At 46.9% G+C, this 26,461-nt stretch overlaps 1 protein-coding gene across 2 annotated transcripts in view; it reads right to left on the reverse strand.

The window, feature by feature from the left end:
* DAAM2 (dishevelled associated activator of morphogenesis 2) overlaps window positions 1–26,461 on the reverse strand; it is a 648,121-nt gene that overhangs the window by 159,790 nt on the left and 461,870 nt on the right. The window contains exons 15-16 of one of the 2 annotated variants that reach the window (XM_078647329.1): window positions 8,117–8,224; window positions 5,792–5,821 (exon numbers count right to left, since the gene is read on the reverse strand). In XM_078647329.1, the coding sequence (XP_078503455.1) occupies window positions 5,792–5,821; window positions 8,117–8,224 (138 nt within the window). The remainder of the gene's footprint in view (window positions 1–5,791; window positions 5,822–8,116; window positions 8,225–26,461) is intronic. The other variant, XM_078647328.1, reaches the window with a different exon arrangement.

Genomic DNA, 26,461 nt, shown 5'->3' on the forward strand with positions numbered 1-26,461 from the left:
CATCATCACTGTAGGTGATCACGGGGGAGGGCGGAATGCCAGGATATGTGTGTCTCTGTGCTGTTCTTCAATGTTCTTCCAAGCTTCTACAACCATCAGAGCCTGGATAGATTTGTCCCGCTTATGCACGACAGCACCCAGTATAGGTGGAAAACAATCGAGCTGTCCAGCCATAATAGGGCAATAATACTTGCCTCAACTCTTACACCTACAAGACAGTGATCATCCTAAAGTTGGGATGAAGAGCATGGCGATCAAGCTAGAGTCGAGCCATACACCCGGAACAGGACTATCATACTCTACACGACCCACATCCCCGGAACAGAGCAATCATATTCTATTCGAGCCATACCTAGAACAGTGCAATCATCTTTGACTCGAGCCAAACCTAGAACAGGACGATCATACTCCATTTGAGACATACCTAGAACAGGACGATCATACTCTATTCGAGACATATCTAGAACAGTACAATCATCTTTGACTCAAACCATACCTAGAATAGGACGACCATACGCTATTCGAGATATTCCTAGAACTGGATGATCAGACTCTATTTGAGACATACCTAGACCAGGAAGATCATACTCTATTCGAGCCATACCTAGAACAGTGCAATAATCTTTGACTCAAGCCATACCTAGAACAGGACGATCATACTCTATTTGAGACAAACCTAGAACAGGACGATCAAACTCTATTTAAGACATGCCTAGACCAGTACGATCAAACTCTATTTGAGACATGCCTAGACCAGGACGATCATACTCTATTCGAGCCATACCTAGAACAGGATGATCATACTCTATTCGAGACAACCCTAGAACAGGATGATCAAACTCTATTGGAGACAAACCTACAACAGGGTGATCAAACTCTATTTGAGACATGCCTAGACCAGGACGATCATACACTATTCGAGACATACCTAGAACAGTGCAATAATCTTTGACTCGAGCCATACCTAGAACAGGACGATCATACACTATTCGAGACAAACCTAGAACAGTGCAATCATCTTTGACTCCATACATACCTAGAACAGGACCATGATACTCTATTTGAGTCATACCTAGAACAGGACGATCATATTCTATTTGATACATACCTAGAACAGTGCAATCATCTTTGACTCCAGTCATACCTAGAACAGGACGATCATACTCTATTTGAGACATACCTAGAACAGTGCAATCATCTTTGACTCCAGTCATACCTAGAACAGGACGATCATACTCTATTCGAGTCATACCTAGAACAGGATGATCATACTCTATTTGAGACATACCTAGAACAGTGCAATCATCTTTGACTCCAGACATTCCTAGAACAGGACGATCATACTCTATTTGAGACATACCTAGAACAGGACGATCATACTCTATTTGGGACATACCTAGAACAGGACGATCATACTCTATTTGAGACATACCTAGAACAGTGCAATCATCTTTGACTCCAGTCATACGTAGAACAGGACGATCATACTCTATTTGAGTCATACCTAGAACAGGACGATCATACTCTATTTGAGACATACCTAGAACAGTGCCATCATCTTTAACTCCAGACATACCTAGAACAGGACGATCATACTCTATTTGAGACATACCTAGAACAGGACGATCATACTCTATTTGAGTCATACCTAGAACAGGAAGATCATACTCTATTCAAGCTATACCTAGAACAGTGCAATCATCTTTGACTCCAGACATACCTAGAACAGGACGATCATACTCTATTCAAGCCATACCTAGAACAGTGCCATCATCTTTAACTCCAGACATACCTAGAACAGGACGATCATACTCTATTTGAGACATACCTAGAACAGGACGATCATACTCTATTTGAGTCATACCTAGAACAGGAAGATCATACTCTATTCAAGCTATACCTAGAACAGTGCAATCATCTTTGACTCCAGACATACCTAGAACAGGACGATCATACACTATTCGAGCCATACCTAGAACAGGACGATCATACTCTATTTGAGACATATCTAGAACAGGACGATCATACTCTATTTGAGACATACCTAGAACAGTGCAATCATCTTTGACTCCCGTCATACCTAGAACAGGACGATCATACTCTATTTGAGTCATACCTAGAACAGGACGATCATTCTCTATTTGAGACATACCAAGAACAGTGCAATCATCTTTGACTCCAGACATACCTAGAACAGGACGATCATACTCTATTCAAGCCATACCTAGAACAGGACGATCATACTCTATTTGAGTCATACCTAGAACAGGACGATCCTACTCTATTTGAGACATACCTAGAACAATGCAATCATCTTTGACTCCAGACATACCTAGAACAGGACGATCATACACTATTCGAGCCATACCTAGAACAGGACGATCATACTCTATTTGAGACATATCTAGAACAGGACGATCATACTCTATTTGAGACATATCTAGAACAGGACGATCATACTCTGTTTGAGACAAACCTAGAACAGGACGATCATACTCTGTTTGAGACAAACCTGGAACAGGAGGATCATACTCTATTCAAGCCATACCTAGAACAGGACGATCATACTCTATTCAAGCCATACCTAGAACAGGACGATCATACTCTATTTGAGTCATACCTAGAACAGGACGATCATACTCTATTTGAGACATACCTAGAACAGTGCAATCATCTTTGACTCCAGTCATACCTAGAACAGGACGATCATACTCTATTTGAGTCATACCTAGAACAGGACGATCATACTCTATTTTAGATATACCAAGAACAGTGCAATCATCTTTGACTCCAGACATACCTAGAACAGGACGATCATACTCTATTTGAGACATATCTAGAACAGGACGATCATACTCTGTTTGAGACAAACCTAGAACAGGACGATCATACTCTATTCAAGCCATACCTAGAACAGGACGATCATACTCTAGTCGAGATATTCCTAGAACAGCATGATCGGACTCTATTTGAGACGTACCTAGACCAGGACGATCATACTCTATTCGAGACTTACCTAGAATAGCGCAATCGTCTTCGGCTCAAGCCACAAAGCAATCACCCGCAGGTTGAGTATTTAACCCAGAATAGGGTGATCATACGCAAGCCGAACTGCACACTCCTTTGTTTGCTATTACTGCCCACTTTCAGGATATATTCCTCAGAAATGCCTTCTCCAGGTCTATTTCTGTGGAATGTGTTTTTTTTAATACTTTCCTAATATTTAGCTTTGAGGTTTTTTTCATAAATCAGTTTCCAAAAAACTAATTCTTTTGAGGGTTAAGCCTCCATTACTGCCCAAAAGTGAACATCAATTGACTCACCCAAAGAATGATTTACCAAGGAGTTTTTATGACACAATATTGGTCTCTTCAAAGGCTACAAAAATTGTGTGCAACCAGACACCGTGCAAAGGAGTAAACTAAAGATTTTTTACTTTAGAAAAGCCAAAGTAAAGAGAGTTATCCTCACCCTGTTGCACTGCAACCTTCCTTCCACCTCACCTACTTGTCTTAAAAATATATGTATCCAGGTTTTTGCTCTCATTGTGTAGCACACACTGAAACTATTGTCTATCTCCTGTGACCATCAGTAGAACACTTGGGACATCTTTTACAGCGTAAAAGAGTTTTAAGTAAGTTCATAGGACGCGATCGTGTCCTTTACGGAGCGAAGAAGCTTTGATGTCAAGCACAGGCCAAGCACTCTTTCTATATCTCACAAGTGTTAACAAAAGACAGGGCCAAAAGATATGGAGCAGAAGTACAACTCAACAGATGCAAATTATGAATTAAAGACAGGTTTATCAGAATTATACAATGACCTCCACTTTCAGAGCTTAGCCAAGAGGAACGTCAGCCTCTAAGGGCATCACCCTTTGTACCAGACGTGTCGGTTGCGATGGGCAGACGTGTCGGTTGCGATGGGCAGACGTGTCGGTTGCGATGGGCAGAAGTGTCGGTTGCGATGGGCAGACGTGTCGGTTGCGATGGGCAGACGTGTCGGTTGCGATGGGCAGACGTGTCGGTTGCGATGGGCAGACGTGTCGGTTGCGATGGGCAGATGTGTCGGTTGCGATGGAGAGACGTGTCGGTTGCGATGGGCAGACGTGTCGGTTGCGATGGGCAGACGTGTCGGTTGCGATGGGTTGGCCAACATTTAAGAAGTTCTGCAAGGGTTTGGGATTTTTTTTTTTAAAGACCTCAGGTCTACTGAGTGAACATGCTACCTATCTTGGGAAGTTTAGATGGAAGGACATTTGCTGACAAAGTCTTGTCAAGAAGTGAAGATGTGCCTGGAGTAAGAGGGCGGGTCCAGTGGGCGAAGAAGGGGTCCAAACCCCGCTGCTCCATAGATCGCCAAAGGCGGGGTGTGTTTGATATTGGAAGAGCAGGTCATCAATTAAGAAGACCTTGACACGCGGTGACTATCCGCCTTGGCTCCTCCCAGTTCTGTATCTCAGTTCAGAGGAAGCATTTGCCTCTTAAAGTGTTTTGAGAGCATGAAAAAAAACATTATGGGGCATATGTAGGTAATTTCCGTTTTGCGATTCTCAAATAGCGATTTTTAAGGAATCGCTATTTGAGAATAGCAAAATGGAATGTAGGTAATAATTCGCAAATTTTTTGCGAATCTCTAACATTCCTTATTTGCGAATAGCAAATTGCGAATCGCAGTTAAGGAATGAGTGTCCCATAGGTATACATTCTCAAATTGCGATTTACTGTGAGAAAATCGCAATTTGAGAATCGCAATTCCAAGGGTGCCAGGGTGTCCAAAGGACACCTGTTGCACCCCTGGAATGTGCCTGTAAGTACATGTGGCGCACATACATGCCCTAAGGGCATGTTTGTGGCCACATGGCACTTTGAATTTTTTTTAAAAATGCATTTTGACAGGAAATCGCAAAATACCATCTACTTGAAGTAGGTGGTATTTTGCAATTCCTTATGCCAAAATCGCAATTTTTAATGCACCCCTACATAGCATTTAAGGAATCGCAAAATTGCGATTCCTTAAATGCTATATGCAAAATAAGGAATCGCAATTTTTGCGATTCCTTATTTTGCTAAGTGCCACCTACATACCAAAGGGGCGTTTGCGATTCGCAAACGACGAAATTCAGAGAATTTCGGCGTTTGCGAATCGCAAACGCCTACCTACATATGCCCCTTAGACTTTTGTCTTTCTTTGACCTAGTTTGCAGTCGCAGCAGAAGAGGAACGGATACACGCCAGACACAATTTCTCTTTGACATTTTCTGACTTCAGGAGCAGTGATCTGGATTAAGCTACCTCTGAAAGTGTGCCGAGCCCTCCACCGCGCATGCGCACAGCTTTACTCCGCCCATTTTCTTTTCGACCAATGCTCTGTGCAGGCACCCAGACTCCAGCAGAGCTACAGGGCTGTATACAATATGCCACAGCCCCCCCACCTTTGCCAGTTACCCAATGCCACCCACCCCCTCTGCTGCTGTTGAGGCCACGCCCCCTTGTCCACCGAGTACACAACAGACTTCCTCTAAAAACGAATACAATGGTAGTATAATACTTTAATAAAACATCAGTACAATGGCAATCGTCCGTGCATTATTTCACACATTCTAATACATTAATAATTGTCTTTTGCAACTCATGGTGGGGGTGTCAGGTCAGGGGTGGCGACACTACAGGGGGTGCAGAGATTCCCTTCCCTCAAAACTGGTGGGGTTACGAGGGGGGGTGAACATTCATTTACATGCAAGGCGTGAACCCCTTTTCAGTGCAGTCTGCAGGAAGCAGGCAGGACTTACCTGTTTATGTGAAGCGTTAATTAGCAGGTCCTATGCAGAAGCAGCCGCAGGTCAGAGAGAAGGAAACATGCCAGACATTAGACACAGCAGTAAGGCAGCAGCGCCTATACAGTAGCAGTTGACAGCCAATCACATGGCTGAAGCTCTTGACACCAGTGGATGCTAAACATGAGCCCACAGCTTGAGGTCACCTAGCAGAGAGTCAGCAACACAGCCCTGCATAGCATCTGACACAAACACACAATCACACCTGGCTAAACACTGCTTTGTTGATGCCTATGTAGGGAAACGTCAACGCCTACTTTGGGGAAAACTTTTAAAGGTGGTCGCCTAAGTGAAATCCTGCAAAGTCCTACAACAGCTAGGCTGTGGTCATGAGAATGTATTCACTGTGCAGAAATACAGCATTCCTGAAGTTAGAGGCTGGCTGGTCTGGAAGGGGCCTGGAGGCATCCTGGGAGGATAAGGTTCTTCTTCATACTACTACCAGCCCATCCAAGGTACCAGGGTATCGAGAAGTCACCCTAGGTCCCTACACGCTACTCTCGACTGTTCCCCCATCGGTACCCCACCCCACTTGGATGTGGAACCAATGTGGAGTTTAACAGCTGCTGAGCTGCAAGGAAGCCCTACTGAGCTACAAGGAAGCCCTACTGAGCTTCAAGGTAGCCCTACTGAGCTACAAGGAAGCCCTACTGAGATGCAAGGCAGTCCTGCTGAGCTGCAAGGAAGCCCTACTGAGCTACAAGGAAGCCCTACTGAGCTTCAAGGTAGCCCTACTGAGCTACAAGGAAGCCCTACTGAGCTACAAGGCAGTCCTGCTGAGCTACAAGGAAGCCCTACTGAGCTTCAAGGTAGCCCTACTGAGCTACAAGAAAGCCCTACTGAGCTACAAGGACGCCCTACTGAGCTGCAAGGAAGCCCTGCTGAGCTACAAGGAAGCCCTACTGAGCTACAAGGCAGCCCTGCTGAGCTACAAGGAAGCCCTACTGAGCTACAAGGACGCCCTACTGAGCTGCAAGGAAGCCCTACTGAGCTGCAAGGCAGTCCTGCTGAGCTACAAGGAAGCCCTACTGAGCTACAAGGAAGCCCTACTGAGCTACAAGGAAGCCCTACTGAGCTACAAGGCAGCCCTGCTGAGCTACAAGGCAGCCCTGCTGAGCTACAAGGAAGCCCTACTGAGCTACAAGGAAGCCCTACTGAGCTGCAAGGCATCCCTACTGAGCTACAAGGACGCCCTACTGAGCTACAAGGCAGCCCTGCTGAGCTACAAGGCAGTCCTACTGAGCTACAAGGAAGCCCTGCTGAGCTGCAAGGCATTCCTGCTGAGCTACAAGGCAGTCCTGCTGAGCTACAAGGCAGCCCTGCTGAGCTACAAGGAAGCCCTGCTGAGCTACAAGGAAGCCCTACTGAGCTACAAGGAAGCCCTACTGGGCTACAAGGAAGCCTACTGAGCTGCAAGGAAGCCCTACTGAGCTACAAGGAAGCCCTACTGAGCTACAAGAAAGCCATACTGAGCTACAAGGAAGCCCTACTGGGCTACAAGGAAGCCTACTGAGCTGCAAGGCAAGTTGGGGGCTCTTGTTACACTGAAGTATACCTCAATCCTTTCAGCGCCTACCCAACCCCAGCACTATTCTAATAAACATACAAAAAAGACAAAGTTTGAGGTCTATGTCTAGTTTTAGCGATTGCTGATATTACCACTATGGATGCCTTTTTCAAGACGCCTCCCCAGAGTGACAACCCTTTTATAGTTTCATAATTTAATCAGCACAGGACCATTTTTTTTCTTTTTAAGGGTGAAGGACCTCCGCATTATGTTTATTTTGAGATTTATTGTGGTTACAAAAGAAAATAAGCCGACATGTTTCGGCGACTACACTTTTCTGTGTCGCTTCATCAGGGCCACAACATTTTGTCTTACATAAATAAGTACATTTTGGCAGATGAAATGTCACAAAAAAGAGAACCAAACGTCCATTAAAAGTAGACCAGCAGAGGATAGATGTAAATATAGCCTTAAGTCTTATTTATAGAAAAGTACCAATAAAAGTGGCAATACTTATTACAAGGATTTCTTTTCTGTCATCGAGTTACTCATGCCCTGCAGGACTGGCACTTAAATAAAAGTCTAAATCCCACAGCACTTCTCGCAGATGGGACTTGCGACATTGGCTGCGGTGGTGACTTCACTCGCAATGATCTTAGGGTTTCCCCAATGAGTCCCCCGCAAACAAGAAATGAATCCGATCCTATATACATTAGCATGGATTGGTCTACCGTGCCTCAAAGACTCCACAGGCTTAAAATTACAATCTGTACCTGGTGTCGCTGATAGGCTGAAAACATCTTCTCGAAATCATCCAAGTCCAGGACTTTGAAGGCCCGGATATCGTCGATTTCATTCCAAATGGTTCCATCGATCCTGTCCTGAAATCCAAGAAAACGTTAATCAATGCACAGGCGTGAAAACAGGGGAGACACTCCACCACGCACCCCCTCCCAAGAGCCACAGTCAACACAAAATGCTTTATTTAGATCTTGGCGGACAGGTTACTCCGTTACAACAATGTCGGCTATTCCGTCCGACGAAATATAAATCCCATTATATCCCGCCACCCCGAGCAACCAAACTAACGGCACGTATATAGGAACCTATATGGGGTGCCACCAAACACAAGATGTAAATTTAAATAAACGTCAAACCTGGTAATGGGGGGTCTGGTCTAGTTTCTTTGATTTTGTCTCTGCTCATTTCAGATAAGAATTTTTAATAAGTTGGCGCAATATGGAGGGGCTGATGCCTATATCATTATCTCCGATTGAGAGTAATTTGAATTAGAAACAGAGCCAATGTGGCGTGTTCATCATGTATGTTCTCTGTCAGATTCTGCATGCTAAAAAGGAACATACGGGCACATGCATCATTGTCAATTGCATTCGCAAACGGTGCGAATCGCAATTTTCGGCCGTTTGCGAATGCAATTGACAAAATTGGGATGCATCATGTTTTTCGCAATTTTAGAAATCGCAATCATGTTGCGATTTCTAAAATTGCGATCGCATTTAAGAAATCGCAATTTGAGATTTCTTAAATGCAATGCATGAACATTTTAAATTTGCGAATTCACAAATAGGGAGAGGTAAATTACCATGAAGTTGACCTTCATGGTAATTTGCGAAAACTTTCAAAAATGCACAAAAGTGCATTTTTGAAAGTTTCATTTTACACACACACATGCCCTTGGGGCATGTGTGTGTGAAAAATTTACTTAAAGTTATATTTCAGGGGTGCAGGGGGGGTCCTTTGGACCCCCCCTGCACCCTTGAAATTGCATACTCAATTTACGATTCGCAAATTGCTAATCGCAAATTGAGAATGACTTCCCATTCATTCCTATGGGTCTCTAGGCCCATAGGAATCAATGGGAAGGGATTCCTTAATTGCGATTATCAAATTGTGAATCGCAATTAAGGAATTTTAGGAAATCGCAAAAAAAATTGCGATTTCTTGATGCATAGCCATTTGCGATTTCTTAATTGCGATTCCTTAATTTTCGCAATTAAGAAATCGCAAACGGCAACAATGATGCATGTGGCCGATAATGTGTTTCCCACCAGACAAGGATAAGAGGCGAGATTCCAAAACATTTTGAGTTATAAACAGTCTCTACGTAATGTGTTCCGAGTTTCGCAACAGCAGAAATCGCAGAACAGGGTGCAATGTTCTTGTTCTTCTGAGAAAATGGCACCTAAAAACAGAACTCTGGGGTCGGCCGGAGAGATACCCTCTGTATGTCATAAATTGTACAAAGTTTCCTGCGCATTCCAGATGATCAAGATTTCTTATAGTTCTGGCATGGACCCATCTCCGGACAGCCCGACAGACTCAACTCCTACGAGTACAAAGAAGCATTGCACAACAGTTGAGGTCGCTCGTCATATCTAGTGTTCGCAGTCCGGCGGTCCGCGCTCCGTTCCATGTACCGCGCTAAGAGTCTGGTGGATTCTTTTAAGAGTTTTTTTCAAAGACTAAACGGATGTACGTTGTTACAATGCATGCTTTTACTACGCATGCCTTTACAACGCAGGTTTTTCAACGCAAGTCGTTACAACGACTTGCATTGGGGGGTGCTGGATAGTGAATAGTTTAATTTACTATTCCAACTCCGGTCCCCGTGGATAGTAGGGAAGGTGTTGGATAGTAAATTAAACTATTACCTATCCTAGAGCGCCCCCCAGCGCAATTCGTTGTAATGACTTGCGTTGAAAAACCTGCGTTGTAAAGGCACTGCGTGGTAAAAGTTGCGTCGTAAAGGATGTTTCCCGACTAAACATATGGAAAATGCTGATCACCTTTTGCAGTCGTTTTTTAGCAGATACCTTTATAGATTCACTTCTCAGCTAATGTCTCGGATGCAAATATTTAAGTTTTTTGGGATTGTAGGCTTTACAAGTAAATCAGTTGAGTAGGTATCAAAGGTGTGTCAACTTAAAGCCCACGGTGACCATCCCCCAATGTCATGTGGGTTCGTAAGCCGGCCGGGCACCCTTCAGCAGTGGCTTTATCACCTTCGGTGCTCATGACGAGCTGAGCTTGTCATGAGCCACGGCGCTCCGGTGCTCATGACGAGCTCAGCTCGTCATGAGACGTGGAACGCTCAGGTGCGGGGAGAATTCCCCCGCTGTGCTGAGCGTTCCACGGGAGCCAATGCACCTGTGACGAGCTGAGCTCGTCATGAGCACCGGAGCGCCGTAACTCATGACGAGCTGAGCTCATCATGAGCATGCGGGTGCTTTGCGCGCCCCCCTCCCCCCAGCACAGCGGGGGAATAACCCCCGCAGCGAAGGGGTTATATAAATGTTGGAGAAAAAAACCATTTTGTAAATCATCCAATTTTCTAAACTGGTTGACACTAGTATCTCACAGCCGTGCTCTCAATGACAATCTACGCTCTCCTGTTCTGGAAGAGCAACATAGGATGTAGGTTCTTCAGATGCCAGAAGGTCTCGTCGCCACATGAGGTCACTTCTATTGATCTTTCCCTGTCAGAAATGACTAGGGGGCATATTATCAACGACCGGTGTTAAAATGATCGTCGTTTTATTGGAAGGAAACTGGGATAATGTGGGATAACTGGCGATAATGGGCTTGATAATACGCCCTTGTCAATCCTCACGCTGGCTGATTGAGAGGTTGGGATGTTCCAGCCACAACTCAGTATCTTTGTGAAATGCTGCAAGGAGGGGCAGTGAGTCCACTCTAAACACGCCAACTGTTTACGTGTCATCCATCCAATGAACTTACTTTGATGTGAGCTCTTCCTCTCGGTGCAGAACGTGCATTAATCCAGGGTTTAAAAGGCGGCTTTTCACTAAAAATCAAGTCATCCGGGTTACCACAACACAAAGGCGTTGATGATCTTTGTTCACAATTTTCCGAATTGCTTACGTCGGTATTCAACCTTTACAACGAAACTTTTACAACGACCTACCATTACAACGCAACTTTTACAACGCAAACTATTACAACGCATTGCTCTGGGGGACGCTCTAGGATAGGGAATAGGTTAATTTACTATCCAATAACCTTCCATACTATCCACAGGGGCTGGAGTTGGAATAGTAAATTAAACTATTCACTATCCAGCACCCCAAAGCGCTATGCGTTGTAATGGTATGCGTGGTAAAAACGGTGTTGTAAAGGTAGGCGTTGTAAAAGTATACATTGTAACGTCATACATCTGCTTACGTCCAGTGCTTAGTGTAATTGGATGCATGTCTTGGAACTAGAGAGTGGACCCAACTCGTAATTGAGTAAAGTGAAAACACAAGAGCTTGTAAGCCTAGTTCCAGTAGGTCGAGGATATCTTTAATGGATTTTATCCCAAAATCTTGGACATTGGGCTTCCCACGCGAGCATCCCGCATTGATGTGGTCAGCGGGGTCACCGACTGCCCGCTGGAGGGACATTCTGTGACTTTGTCTTCTGCGATAAGACATACTATCTGTGTAGACCAATGGTGTCTCGCATGCTCATGTGTTTGGAATTTTGTTTGGCATTGTAATCGGGTTATATAAGATAAACGAATGCCTTTCTAGCCCGTCACCGGCTTGGAACAGTCCTTGATATCTCACATGCCGGGCCACCAGCAAGCATCAAGCGTCGGGTTAGAGAGCGCGTTGCAATCTCAGAACATCATGCGCTTACCATGACACATGATTTGGAGAGCACGTGCTATCTCAGAACATCATGCGCTTACCATGACACATGATTTGGAGAGCACGTGCTACCTCAGAACATCATACGCTTACCAAGACACATACCTTGGAGAGCGCCTTGCTATCTCAGAGCATCATACGCTTACCAAGACACATACCTTGGAGAGCGCCTCATCTCCGATCATCATGTGCTTACCAAGACACATACCTTGGAGAGAGCCTTGCTATCTCAGAGCATCATACGCTTACCAAGACACATACCTTGGAGAGCGCCCGCTACCTCAGAGCATCATGCGCTTACCAAGACACATACCTTGGAGAGCGCCCTGCTACCTCAGAGCATCATACGCTTACCAAGACACATACCTTGGAGAGCGCCTTGCTATCTCAGAGCATCATACGCTTACCAAGACACATACCTTGGAGAGCGCCCGCTACCTCAGAGCATCATGCGCTTACCAAGACACATACCTTGGAGAGCGCCCTGCTACCTCAGAGCATCATACGCTTACCAAGACACATACCTTGGAGAGCGCCCTGCTACCTCAGAGCATCATACGCTTACCAAGACACATACCTTGGAGAGCGCCCTGCTACCTCAGAGCATCATACGCTTACCAAGACACATACCTTGGAGAGCGCCTTGCTATCTCAGAGCATCATACGCTTACCAAGACACATACCTTGGAGAGCGCCTTGCTACCTCAGAGCATCATACGCTTACCAAGACACATACCTTGGAGAGCGCCTTGCTATCTCAGAGCATCATACGCTTACCAAGACACATACCTTGGAGAGCGCCTTGCTACCTCAGAGCATTATGCGCTTACCAAGACACACACCTTGGAGAGCGCCTTGTCTCAGACCATCATGTGCTTACCAAGACACATACCTTGGAGAACGCGTTGCTATCTCAGACTAGTTTAATTTACTATCCAACACCTTCCCTACTATCCACGGGGACTGGAGTTGGAATAGTAAATTAAACTATTCACTATCCAGCACCCCCCAATGCAAGTTGCTGCGTTGTAACGGTACGTGTGGTAATAGCACGCGTTGTACCGTCATACATCCCCAGCTGGTGTCACCCCGATCGGCCAACATACCAGGCACTTTAACACGCCTCCCACCAAGTGCACTCTTTATAGTAAGCACTTTCACGCGTCCCCACTCATCCAAGCGCTATCCACACACTACCCGCCTTAATGAATGTGGGGGCTTTTCATTGGGCAGTGGGGCAGTGAGTGATTACCAGGGCGTGTCGGAGGTGAGCCCTGCTGTTTGCCACTACTGTGTCAATAATGCGGGAAACATCCTTTACGACGCAACTTTTACCACGCAGTGCCTTTACAACGCAGGTTTTTCAACACAAGTCATTACAACGAATTGCGCTGGGGGGCGCTCTAGGATAGGTAATAGTTTAACTTACTATCCAACACCTTCCCTACTATCCACGGGGACTGGAGTTGGAATAGTAAATTAAACTATTCACTATCCAGCGCCCCCCAACGCAAGTCGTTGTAACGACTTGCGTTGAAAAACCTGCGTTGTAAAAGCATGTGTTGTAACAACGTACATCCCAATAATGCTGCTGCTCTCTTACTGGACAGCCAAGTTATGTTACGTTGTTAGTGCTTCTATAGCGCATATTCTGCTGTGAGTGTCTTCATAGCGCTGTGGCACGTCAGCCTCATTCCACCCAAGATTCTGAGATGTCCATGGCAGACCCGGGCCTGATTCGACTCGGGCTGATGTACGCACCCCCCCTGTGCTCTCCAAGCATAGCTCCGAGAAGCAGTGCGGGCTTCCTGCAGGAGCTGGCAGGGTAGTAAATGAGAGCGTGGGTATCAGAGGGGGTGATGGGTGAATGGTACAATGCACGGGCATGCGTGGAGGGTGAATCCCTTAACATTGCCAATGTGAAGACCCGGGTATAAGAAGTTATCGTTGGATGTCACAATATTCCTCTCAGAGATGTCATCTGAGTAACATTTCCACCTCTGGCGAGGCCATACAATAAACGTCATATCCGGCCAGAGCGTTTAGAGAGACCATGGGACTCATCCGCCCCAGCGGCCCCACCTCCATATAACCCCGCCCCCTCGGATGCAGGAAACCCCCCTCTGTATTCACCCTCGCCTCAGGGACTGGAGGACTGGAGCTCGCTCAGTAAAGAGTGCGCTTTAGCCTCGGCCCAAGGTCTTCATTTACAGGTAGGACATTGGGGCAAACACTAACAATAGAGGTGCCAAGCACCGACTGGACTTGACAAACCATGTAGGCGCTACAGGCAGTCAGCTCCAACGATGCGGCTCAAGTGTTCTTATCTATACCCTTTATTCATGCATTTCTTTAATAATTACCTCCGACGTTAGTGCTATTTACACAACACACAGAACTATACACCATGCACTGGTTACACCACAGAGAGGCCTCACACAAGGAACTAGTTACGCGACCCCCAACACACATTGGGGCTTATTACCAACGATAAGCGATATTTATCGCTAACTAGGCTTAGCAACGAATTTTTTATCGCTGAGATAACGTGCAAGGTTTATCTCCAAAGCGATAATTTTTCCGGCGAATACAGCGATATTCACGCATTAGCGACAAAATGTTCTTAGCCATGTTATCCACCTCCCATTGGATAACATGGTTAAGAACTGGTCTGAGCAGGCGTTAGTTTTTGGAGATATTCGCGCTTAGCGCGAATATTTCCAACGCTACGCCTGCCTTGTTAATAGGCGATAGCGACGTTATCGACTGCTTTCAGTCGCTAACAGGTTGGGTACGCCCACTTTGCATGTCATTAGCGATAAACATCGCTGACATGCAAAGCGGGCTCGAAACCGCTCGCTATCGCCTATAGGATGCTTGCTAATGGGGCGATAGAATTATCGCCGCTTAGTGGCCGAAAACGGCCGCTAAATCGGCGATAATTGTCTATCGCCCCCCTTGGTAATATGCCCCATTGTTCTTTAATACTATCATCCGAGTCAATGTATTGATACATTGTCCTTTTGTTTGTTGTGTTTGTTTTTCATGTGTATAAAATTGGTGTGGGAACTAGACACCTGTAATGTTTTTAAGAAAAGTTGTGATGAACATGCATTGTGGTCCATTAGATGTATCATTATGATGACTTTTAACAGATTTTAAATATTGCAATCAAAAGCAGATCTTTTTGCATTGTATGCCATAAAATGATTTTTTTTCTAAATAGACTTGTCAAGACATTTAGGGCCAGATGTAGGAGCCCTAATACCGGTCGGTAATGGCCGAATTCGGCCGTTACCGACCGGTATTAGGGTTTTCTATTGTAGGGGGCCTAATTTTTACCGAATCGGGATATTTACCGAATCTGTAAATGCAGATGTAGGTGGCACTTCAAAGCGTGCCACAGGCCCTTTAGGAGTCGGTATTTACCACCCAAACCTATTGGGTGGTAAAATACCGAATTCCAGTGTACATGCACATCTGTGCATGCACACCTATGCCATGTGACACACAGACATGCCCTTAGGGCATGTATGTGTGCCACATGGCACACAAGCCTGACATTGGGGTGCTACAGGGTGTCAAAGTGACACCCCGTTTCCCCTGCCAGGATTCGGTATTTACCGATTCAGTATTTACCGATTCGGTATTTCCCATTGATTCCTATGGGCTTCAAGGCCCATAGGAATCAATGGGAAATACTGATTCGGTATTTACCGAATCGGTAAATACCGAATCATATGGATTCGGTAATTTAAAAAGAAAAATTACCTACATCTGCCTACTTCAAATTTACCTACTCTTAAATACCGAATCGGTATGATTCGGTATTTAAGAAGTGGTAAATCGGAATTACCTACATCTGGCCCTTAGTATTGGAGTGCGTGATTTGGTTCAGTTAATACTATTTGAGATTAGTGAATTTGACACATCAGGGAATTTTGTTTTTGATAAGTTATACAAGGAAGGACAGCTTCACAGCAACAACCAGCAGGACGACAGCAGACGTCGCCTTGCAGTGCAAGGAGAGGGGCGCCTGGGGGTATCAAACATGGCAGAGGGGCGTTAAGGAAAGCGCCTGCGACATGTAAACAATGATTCCAAGCACTTTAAACGCTGGAGACAGGTGAGAGGAGCACGGCTAACTGTATCACCTTGATGCAGACAGCTCTGTGCGTCACTTTTACGCCGCACCAGCAGCGTAAAAAATGCGCCTTGTTGCACCAAATTTACAAAGTGACGCATCTAGGTAGATGCGTCACTTTTTAAACCCCTGCGCCACATAATACCTGCGCCAGGTATAATGTATGCAGGGGGTGCGTTTTGACGCAAGAATGGGTCGTAGAAGTGACGCAGTGAAATCTATGAGATTTCACTGCGCCACTTCTAGGACGCAAATGTGTTAATATCTTACACCTGCCTCACAGCAGGCGTAGGACTGATGCAGGCCCTTTCACATGGGGCTTGCCCCATGTGAAAGGACACATTGCTGGAGTTGCGTCACTTTTGTGACACACTCCAGCAATGCGTCACTTTTGCGCCGTACAGATACGTCAGAAATACTGACGTTACTGTAACTCCTTGCGACATGATGCGTCATACTGTAAATATGACGCATCATTGGTGTCGCAAGGAGGGCGCAATGAAAAGTGACGCATCGCTGTTTTCACGCAGCGATGCGTCACTTTTCATAAATGAGGCCCTAGAAGCTTGAGAGGTAGAACACATCCACATTTAACAGGAGGCCACTTATCCCATCTCTCTGGGCTGCTACTCAAAGTTGTCTCGGTGACCTTGACTTTGACCCCGCACTCCTTTGTGGCTGAGCAGAGAGGCCCGCCTGGGAGAGACACATCCCTTCTCTAACTTGAAGTGACACGTGTCGACAGAGCACGTGCCCACCAAGGGATGCTCTCCTCGGGCGAACCATTCTTAAGAAACAGGGGGTGTTTTCACAGCCCTTGGACACAGCCAAAGAGAAACCTTGCCCCTGAGCCCTCTGGCCCGCGCGCAGCGTGTGGGGGGCCCTTGGCTGAGGCCTGCACGCTGTGCTCGTGGACTGCAGGCGGGGGGCCACAGCCAGGGACCCTTCAATCAAGAGGCCTTGGCCCCGCCTCCCCTGCCAGCGGACCGCCTGGAGGCAGCTACTGGGCGGGAAACTGACCCAGCAACCCCCAGAATATGGAGCATGGTGTAAGGTGGCAGATCAACATCTGTGCAGAGTCCAGTGGATCCCCAGGAGGTTTGTAGAGGTAAAATCATCTCAAGAAGCTCCAAAATCCAACAGTTCTAGCCTGCCAGCGGCTGCCTGGAGGCAGGGGCGGGCTGATCCAATGGAATTCCATAGAGCATATTATCAAGCCCATTATCGCAGTTTTAGCAGCAGTTTCTGGAGATTTTTGACGCAGGTGTGAAGAAATATTTGTGTACCTTTGGGTGTCTGTTAGGAGGCGCTGAAGCTGTAAGCATTCCAGCACCTTGAGTCCACTTGAAAGAAAAAATACATAGAGCAAAAACTTGGGATCATAGAAAGAGATGGGCACGGAAGGGGGGGGGGAGTCAACAAACCATGGCTGCCTCATAGCGCTACGAGTTGACTGTAATGTGATGTAATGTAATTGTATATATATAGCACTTTCTGCCCTTGACAAGGCGTTGAAGCGATTTTCGGAGAATAGAACGCTACTCCGGAACCCAAAGGATTAGTGGTGGATCAGTATACGGAAATATAAGTTGTTAATTTGAGCGGTGGACACGCGAGTCTGTCAGTTTGATCGAATATGATTAAGTTGGGATAGAGGAGGGAAGAGTCAAGGAAGTGATACAGTAGGGGAGAGTCTAGAAAGGGTTATTAGGGAGATCTTAGAAGTAAGATGGGGCTTGGGACGATGCTGTAGGCACAGGCAATGCAGGAGACGGATGTATGATGTTACAACGCATACTTTTACAACATATACCTTCACAAAGCATTTTTTACAACGCAACATCCATTACAATGCATTCCATTACAACGCATGCCATTACAATGAATTTTTAAAAACTACCTTTACAACGCATACCATTACAATGCATACCATTACATTGCATGTATGGTAAGTATTGGATAGTGTAGGGGTAAAAATTACTATTCTAATTCCAGGGGGTGCAACAGTAGGGTAAGTGTTGGATAGTGTAAGGGTACTATGCATTGTAATGTTATGCGTTGTAATGGTATGCGTTGTAATGACATGCTTTGTAGTGGTATGCGTTGTAGTGTCATGCGTTGTAATGGTTGCGTGGTAATGGCATGCGATGTAATGGATGTTGCGTTGTAAAAGTTTTGTTGTAATGGTAGTGCATTGTAAAAGTTGCGTTGTAAAGGTTGTTTCCCCAGGAGACTGGATCATTACTGAAAAGGGGAAGACGAATGGCCCGTTGTTGGGTCTCTGCCACCAGAACACAGATGCAAAAAAATTAACTACGACAATAGACGTAAACCATGGGGGGAGGGGCGTGGTTTACCCCGTCATGGCTGCTTCCACTGGTTTGTATGATGGATCCCAGAATGCATTTACCTCTCATGCCTTTACAACGCATCCCCCACCCCCACCTGAGAAGACTCCACTGGCTCCCCATACAGAGAAGATGCCACTGTAAGCTGCGTATCCATGCATACAACGCTCTGCACAAACAGGGACCCGCTTTTATCAAGCAACGCCTCAGCTTGCACCGCCCCTCAAGACAGCTCCGCTCTGTGTCTCTCTCCCTCATGTACACAACCCGCATCTAGTGCAGCAGAAGTGGAGGACGCTCCTTCTCCTCCCTGGTGGCCAAAACCTGCAACAACCCCCCCTGAAGCTATATATCTCCTCCTCGCGACTGGAATTCCGAAGTGCACTGAAGACCTGGCGATTCGACTGACCCTTTCAATCCCAGAGAGCGTTGTGGGACAACAGCTTTGGAGTCTGACCTGCCGAGACAGACAGCCTTTCAAAGGAAAAAAGAAAAGGATGAACTACGGCGCTCCTGTGCTCTTGACGAGCCGAGCTCGTCCTGACCGCGCCCGTTCAATGGAACGCTCGCACGCTGGGCTGATTCCCCTGCTGTGCTGAACGTTCCATTGGAACGGGCGCGGTCATGACGAGCTCAGCTCGTCATGAGCACCGGAGCGCCGTAGCTCATGACGAGCTGAGCTCGTCATGACCGCGCCCGTTACATGGAACGCTCGCACGCTGGGCTGATTCCCCTGCTGTGCTGAGCGTTCCATTGAAACGGGCGCGGTCATGACGAGCTCAGCTCGTCATGAGCACTGGAGCGCCGTAGCTCATGACGAGCTGAGCTCGTCATGAACACCAGGGCCCTGGGCTCGCCCCCGGCCCCCCAGCACAGCGGGGGAATAGCCCCAGCAGTGAAGGGGTTAAAGACTTGGATCTAAATCACATTTAGTGTCTGGAAAAGGCCTGTAAGAAGGGGAGGTTGAGACCCCAAGATTTGCCATCTGCCAAGCAGCCAGATGGGCTGTGTGAGAAGGAGAAGCTCTGCAAGACTTCTGCCTGTGACCAGGACTGGGGGCAAGGCCTGCTAGGCTCCCTGCTGGGAGAGGGGACATCACCCAGGGGGAACCAAGATCCCCTGCCCTGGAGCCTGGAGCACCAGCACCCGCCTGCTTGCCGAGACCGGTGTGCCCTGTGAGGAACAGGAGAACGTTTGAGGGTTTGAGGTCCAGTGGGGAGCACTATCAAAAGGACTCGCTGAGTGAGGTGTGAGGGAACGGCTGTGCACTGATTGGGTCGTTGCCCATGTACAGAAGGGATCTGGTGACCGCCGTATGCCAGGAGAGGGCCGCAGTGACCAGAGCCTGACGCGTGCAACGTGAGGGTAGCGCCAGGCCTGCACCGCTTTATTGCGGTGTACATGTATGCCAGAGGGGGCCACCGTTGAACTATTTGTTGCCACGATAATGAGGGAAAGAGTGACTTACCTCATTTATGAGTAGCGGGAGCAGCTCTGATTGCCGGCACAAGCCGTCTCGGGGGAGAGAGCATGCTCCTGCCGGGTGCTGCAGCGTGTACCGTGGGAAGCGTGCATTTGTCGAACAGGATCCGGACTCGTGAGCGCCTGCGGAGACGGCACTCGCTGCACCACTGAACGTTCCCATACCACCAGTGCAGGTAAAACTAGAATTGGGGCTGTGAGGCCCTGCGGGACTCGCTGCTAACAGTGCCGCAACACCATAGACACTTTTGACTAATTCCGGAAGAGTCACGGGGGAACGGCCTATCAGTGATCATTCCCTGGTTGCGGCCACCAGTGAATGGGGAATAACCCCAAACACAGTATAAGGAAGAGGGTGGGACAGGGACTTGCCTTACAAGTACTAGAGCCCGGGCTCAAGGGGATTGTGTGATTGATTGTGAATTTTGTTATTTCTTTGAATGTTCAGAGTTAGAAACAAAATACTTCTTTTTCTTATAAAAGTAATTACTGGCCTGGACATTGATTTATTATTTGTACTGTCTGAACTGTGAGTTATGAGTTGTACTCAGTGACCTGTATCTACACTTCCCCCGAGGGGGAAACAACCTTTACAACGCAACTTTTACAACGCACTACCATTACAACGAAACTTTTACAATGCAACATCCATTACAACGCATGCCATTACAATGCAACCATTACAACGCATGACACTACAACGCACACCACTACAACGCATGTCATTACAACGCATACCATTACAACGCATACTATCACAACGCATTGTACCCTTACACTATCCAACACTTACCCTACTGTTGCATCCACTGGAGTTAGAATAGTAATTTTTACCCCTACACCATCCAACACTTACCCTACTGTTGCATCCACTGGAGTTAGAATAGTAATTTTTACCCCTACACCATCCAACACTTACCCTACTGTTGCACCCCCCTGGAGTTAGAATAGTAATTTTTACCCCTACACTATCCAACACTTACCCTACTGTTGCACCCCCCTGGAGTTAGAATAGTAATTTTTACCCCTACACTATCCAACACTTACCCTACTTTGCACCCCCCTGGAGTTAGAATAGTAATTTTTACCCCTACACTATCCAATACTTACCATACATTCAATGTAATGTTATGCGTTGTAATGGTATGCGTTGTAAAGGTAGTATGCGTTGTAAAGGTAGTTTTTAAAAATTCGTTGTAATGGCATGCGTTGTAATGGAATGCGTTGTAATGGATGTTGCGTTGTAAAAAATGCATTGTAAAGGTATGCGTTGTAAAAGTATGCATTGTAATGTCATACATCCCCTAGCAATAGGTGCTCGTTGCCAGGCAGCGATAAACGCCCATCATCAGATTCACCTTCTAGCCCTCAATGGATCCGACAGCACCTTCCCCTTCCTGGCCCTAGGGGAAACCCTGAAACAGGCTTCACGTGCCTAGCCCTCAATGGAAGCCTGGCTGTGCAGTCCCGCAACCTACCTTCGACTGACAGAGGGCAAAGATTGGGGATTGACCAGTCAGAGAGGAATAAATAGAAACTCAGTAACTTATCCCAGAGCTGGGTCTGTGGAATGCACAACGTCTGTATGCAAACTACCGGCATGGGTCAGAAACCCTAGTCGTTGTGCCAGGATTTGTTTTCCACCAGTGCCAGGTGTCCCACGATGGTGGAGGCCGAGAAAGACTTCTGAGCTCCAGGACTGCGGTCACTGGCTGTCAACTCCCCTGCAGGAACCTGTAAGTTTAAGTTTTGAATCTCAAAAGGCAGCCATGAAGAAGCCCAAGAGAAGGAGCTGGCTGAGTGCCGAAACGTGTCGATGGAGGATCCTTGCAGGAAGTGAGCACGAGAAGCCTGCAGCAAGAACTGAAGCTGGTCTGCTGGTCCCAGGGAAGGTTCTGCACTGCTAGGCTGTGTGGTGAGGTCTTGTGACCCGGGTGCCCCCTGCGGTGTGCCCAGAAGTGAAGTAACATGCTCCCGTAAACATGCATGGACACGTGGAGCTTTCCCGTGAGCTCTAGTGCGACCACAAAAGACAGACAGGACAAGGAAGATCACAGCTGCATTCAGTGGTGTCATGTCCATCCTCAACAAGATGGCCGCTGTGAACCAAGGCAGGCCTTTGTTCCAGTGCTGGGCCTTGAAGGTGCAGTGCTTAATTTGTGAAGCCGAGCATACCGGCCCGAAGCGCTGCTCTGAAGCCGGCGAACGGTGCAGTTAAACGTCGGCGAGCCAGGTGCCAGGGCTTTTCGACTTAAATCCACCTCATGCCTCTTTAATCCACTACCAGACACTCCCTGCCTCTTTATCTCACTCCTGCAGGTTCCTGCTTTCTCTCTTTGTGGTAGTTTTGTCATCTTTCGTCTTTCCCATCTGTGCTTTTTCCCTCTTTGCGCTTAGTAAATATCTGCTAATAAAAATAAGTGTAGGTCTAAAAAAATATGTGCGGGTGGCCCCCACCGGCTCAAATTAAGCACGGACAGTGTGTAATTGAGGCACTGGAACAACTGACATTGTAGTCTCCATAGCGCAGGTGTCAGGAGTGTGTCACTTACCTTACTCCTGGGGGCATTTGATGACCTTTCACACTGATCTGCTGATTACATATCAGTCTGGAAGCCCAACCTGCTGCCTCCCCTGCAAAGCCAAGGAACAAGAGCTCCCCACAAGGGGGCAGACTGAACATGAAAATACCCCCACTTGGAACCAAAGCTCTTATGGCACCAGGCGAGCGAAGCAAGTCATTGCAACCCTCTTCCATCCAAGCATCTATCCATTCATCCTTCCATCCTTTCAACCAGCCTCTGATATCCGCCATTTCACTTTTACATTCTGTCATTCATTCATTACTCAGTCTGTCACCATTCCATCCGTCAGTGCATCCGTCCGTCCATCCATATCCAAACCTATCCACCCATCTTTAAACCTATCCATCAAACCACCCTTTCACTCAGTCATCCACTCTTTCACTTATCTATACCCCTTTCATCCATCCATTCATCCTTTCAATTATCCATCAATTCTTTTGCTCTATCCATAGGTCAACTCTTTCATCACCCAGCCACCCTTTCACTCACCCATCCACCATCTGAACCATCTGCCCATGCATCCATCCATTTATCCTTTCAATTCACCCATCTACCCTCTCACTCATCCATCCACCCATCCACCCATCCATCTATGCACTCATCCATCCATTTACCCTTTCACTTCACCCATCGACCCTCTCACTCATCCATCCACCCATCGACCCATCCATCTATGCACTCATCCATCCATTTACCGTTTCACTTCACCCATCCACCCTCTCACTCATCCATCCACCCATCGACCCATTCATCTATGCACTCATCCATCCATTTACCGTTTCACTCACGCATCCATCCACCCATCGACCCATCCATCTATGCACTCATCCATCCATTTACCGTTTCACATCACCCATCCACCCTCTCACTCATCCATCCACCCGTCGACCCATCCATCTATGCACTCATCCATCCATTTACCGTTTCACTTCACCCATCCATCCACCCATCGACCCATCCATCTATGCACTCATCCATCCAGTTACCCTTTCACTTCACCCATCCACCCTCTCACTCATCCATCCACCCATCGACCCATCCATCTATGCACTCATCCATCCATTTACCCTTTCACTCACGCATCCATCCATCCATCGGAGAAGGCCTCTTCCTGAAGGGGTGGATCGTGGATGGATGAGTGAAAGGGTGCAGGAAAAACCTGAAGACCCGTGTCTTCAAGGCGCTATGATACCCCTCAGACAGTACAACTTGCACGTTAGCCTGAAGCCATACTACTCACCGGGCCACCTTCCTGCACCCCCCCCCCCCTGCCCTCCCCCAGCCCCCCCACCACCCCCGCTCTCGGGGTCTCAGGGAAGCAAACAAACCCTGGCTGCCTCAACACGTGCTGCTCCCTGTCACAGCGCCAACATATTTCACTTTCGCTCTTTAATGATCATAATAACCCCGACAACAGAAGGAGCGCATTCCTGTCGATCCCAGAGGCCCCCGGGGCCTCGTTCTGAGAGTCCCCGGGGCCCCCGAGAACAGGGGCTGCTGGGAAGGCGTCCAAGCCCAACAGAGGCGCTACAGAAGAGGGGGGGGGGGGAGGGCAAAGAGGGAAGGAGGGGTGAGAAGTCAAACACAGACACATCTACAGAGGGAGAGGGGGTGAGAGGGGAGGGGGACGAGGGGAGGGCATAGATCGAAGGAGCGAGGAGAGCACTTGGGCTGGGAGTGGAAGAGGGGAGAAGCCCAACACAGGAGCTACTGAGGGAGGGGGGGAGGTGGAAAAGAGGGAAGGGGGTAGGGGAGGGGAGGAGGGAAGGGAGGGGAGATGAGGACAGGGATGTATGACATTACAACGCAAACATTTACAACGCATGCCTTCACAACACAGTTTTTACATCGCAACATCCATTACAATGCATTATTTTACATCGCATGCCATTACAGCGCATTTTTAGAAACTACATTTACAACGCATTCCATTACATTGCATCATACCATTGCAACGCACATCATTACAACGCATACCATTACATTGCATTTAAGGTAAGTGTTGGATAGTGTAGGGGTAAAAAAGTACTATTCTAACTCCAGTGAGTGCAACATTAGGATAAGTGTTGAATAGTGTAGGGGCACTATGCGCTGTAATGGTATGCGTTGTAATGACATGCAATGTAATGCATGCGTTGTGGTGACATGCGTTGTAATGACATGAGTTGTAGTGACATGCGATGTACTGGCTGCGTTTTAATGACGTGATGTAAAGGATTTTGCGTTGTAATGACTGCGTTGTAAAGGTAGTGCGACTGCAATGTAATGACTGCGTTGTAAAGGTTGTTTCCCATGCAGAGGGAATGGAGGAAGAGGGAGTGCCCTCGAAATGCACTGTAGTGACACACTGGCAAAGAAAAATGCTTTTGCCCAGCACTAAAAGCCTATTTTTATATGTCCATACATCACCACTAAAGCGCACCTTGTAAGCCCGCAAGGCTGGGTGCTACTAGATAAAATAGATCACTGTACATATAGAGGTTGAAATGCTCTCAGAGTAAAATAAAACCCAAAAGCTGTATCACTGACGAGGCCTTGCTAGACTTTTCCATGAGTTCAGTTACGTGGAGTTAACATCTTAAGGCCCTGTCTCTGCCCAGGAAAAGGTTAGAAAAAGCCTCAAAGTAATTTCCTGCTTAGTTTTTAAAATCTGATTTAATGGTGAAATCTGGTTTGTGATACCTCAAGCAGAAAAACAACTTTATATCAATATATGTTCGGGTGGCTGAGAGAGAAATGTCTTAAAACCAGTTCTGTCACTCCCCGCATTGCCGAGCTGCAGCCTGGCTGTAATCCCAGGAAGGGCCAATAGGTGATAACTGCTGACAACTTAGCAATGATTAAATATCTGGGAATGGACAGGAACATTTGGCAGAACCAATCACAGCTTTAGAACGACGCTTGGAGATTTTCTATATTCACCCAGCCAATTCTAAGGCTGGGATGGAAGTACAACCAGTCAGAAGGCTAACCAAGAAGCACTGTTGTCCGCAAGCCCTGAGGAAGTCGTGGGTAATTCCTATACGACGAAACCCGTGTTGGCGGAAATCATTACAGGATACCATACATTAAAGACTTCGTGAAGAAATATATAGTGCACCTTTAATGAAAAAATGTCATATTTGTAACTAATCTATGTTTTGGTGTGATAGAGATTTGCATAATTTCTGGGGAGACTTCATCTGAAGTGAAAGAAGCTGCTGGAAAAAAAAAGAGTCCTGAATTTGACCGCCTGCTGGAGGTCGAGAACTCTCACAAATACTGAAACACTCAAGGCCTCTTGAATCCTGGTGCCCCAAGGGACCATAGCTCCTCCTAAAAGGTCAACTGGCTGTCCTCTTTATTACCAGCTTCAGGTGGACAAAAAATATAAGGACTCCAAGGAGGCTCAGGTGACTAAAGGAGACTAGATCCTACAGGAGACGTGGCGGGAGAGAGACATAGGGCCCGATGTAGGTAATTAGTATTTACCGATTCGGTATTTACAAATCGGTAAATGCCATGTAGGTATTTTTACCGAATTAATTAACGAATCGGTAACATTTGGTAAATACCGAATCGGTATTTACCGATTCGGTAAATTTACAGAATCGGTAATTTTTAGGCCCCCTACATCTGAAACTACAAATACCGGTCGGTAACGCCACCTACATCTGGCCCATAGTGCCCAGAAACCTGCCCTGATGAGCTAGGTGCTGCAAGAATGGCCCATTAGCTGAAGACTAAGTCAGAATCTAAAACCTTTGACTGTGACTACCTGCATAGTGTATCCGACTTCTACTCTACCAAAGGCTACACGCAGAATAACCAAGTTTTGAGCCTTTTTTGAAACTGCGGACAATTATTTTTCACTTTTTGATCCAGAGGGGTATGCAACGGATCTGCC

This window comes from Lissotriton helveticus, chromosome 6 (genome assembly GCF_964261635.1).
Source record: "Lissotriton helveticus chromosome 6, aLisHel1.1, whole genome shotgun sequence".
Lineage (NCBI taxonomy): Eukaryota > Metazoa > Chordata > Amphibia > Caudata > Salamandridae > Lissotriton > Lissotriton helveticus.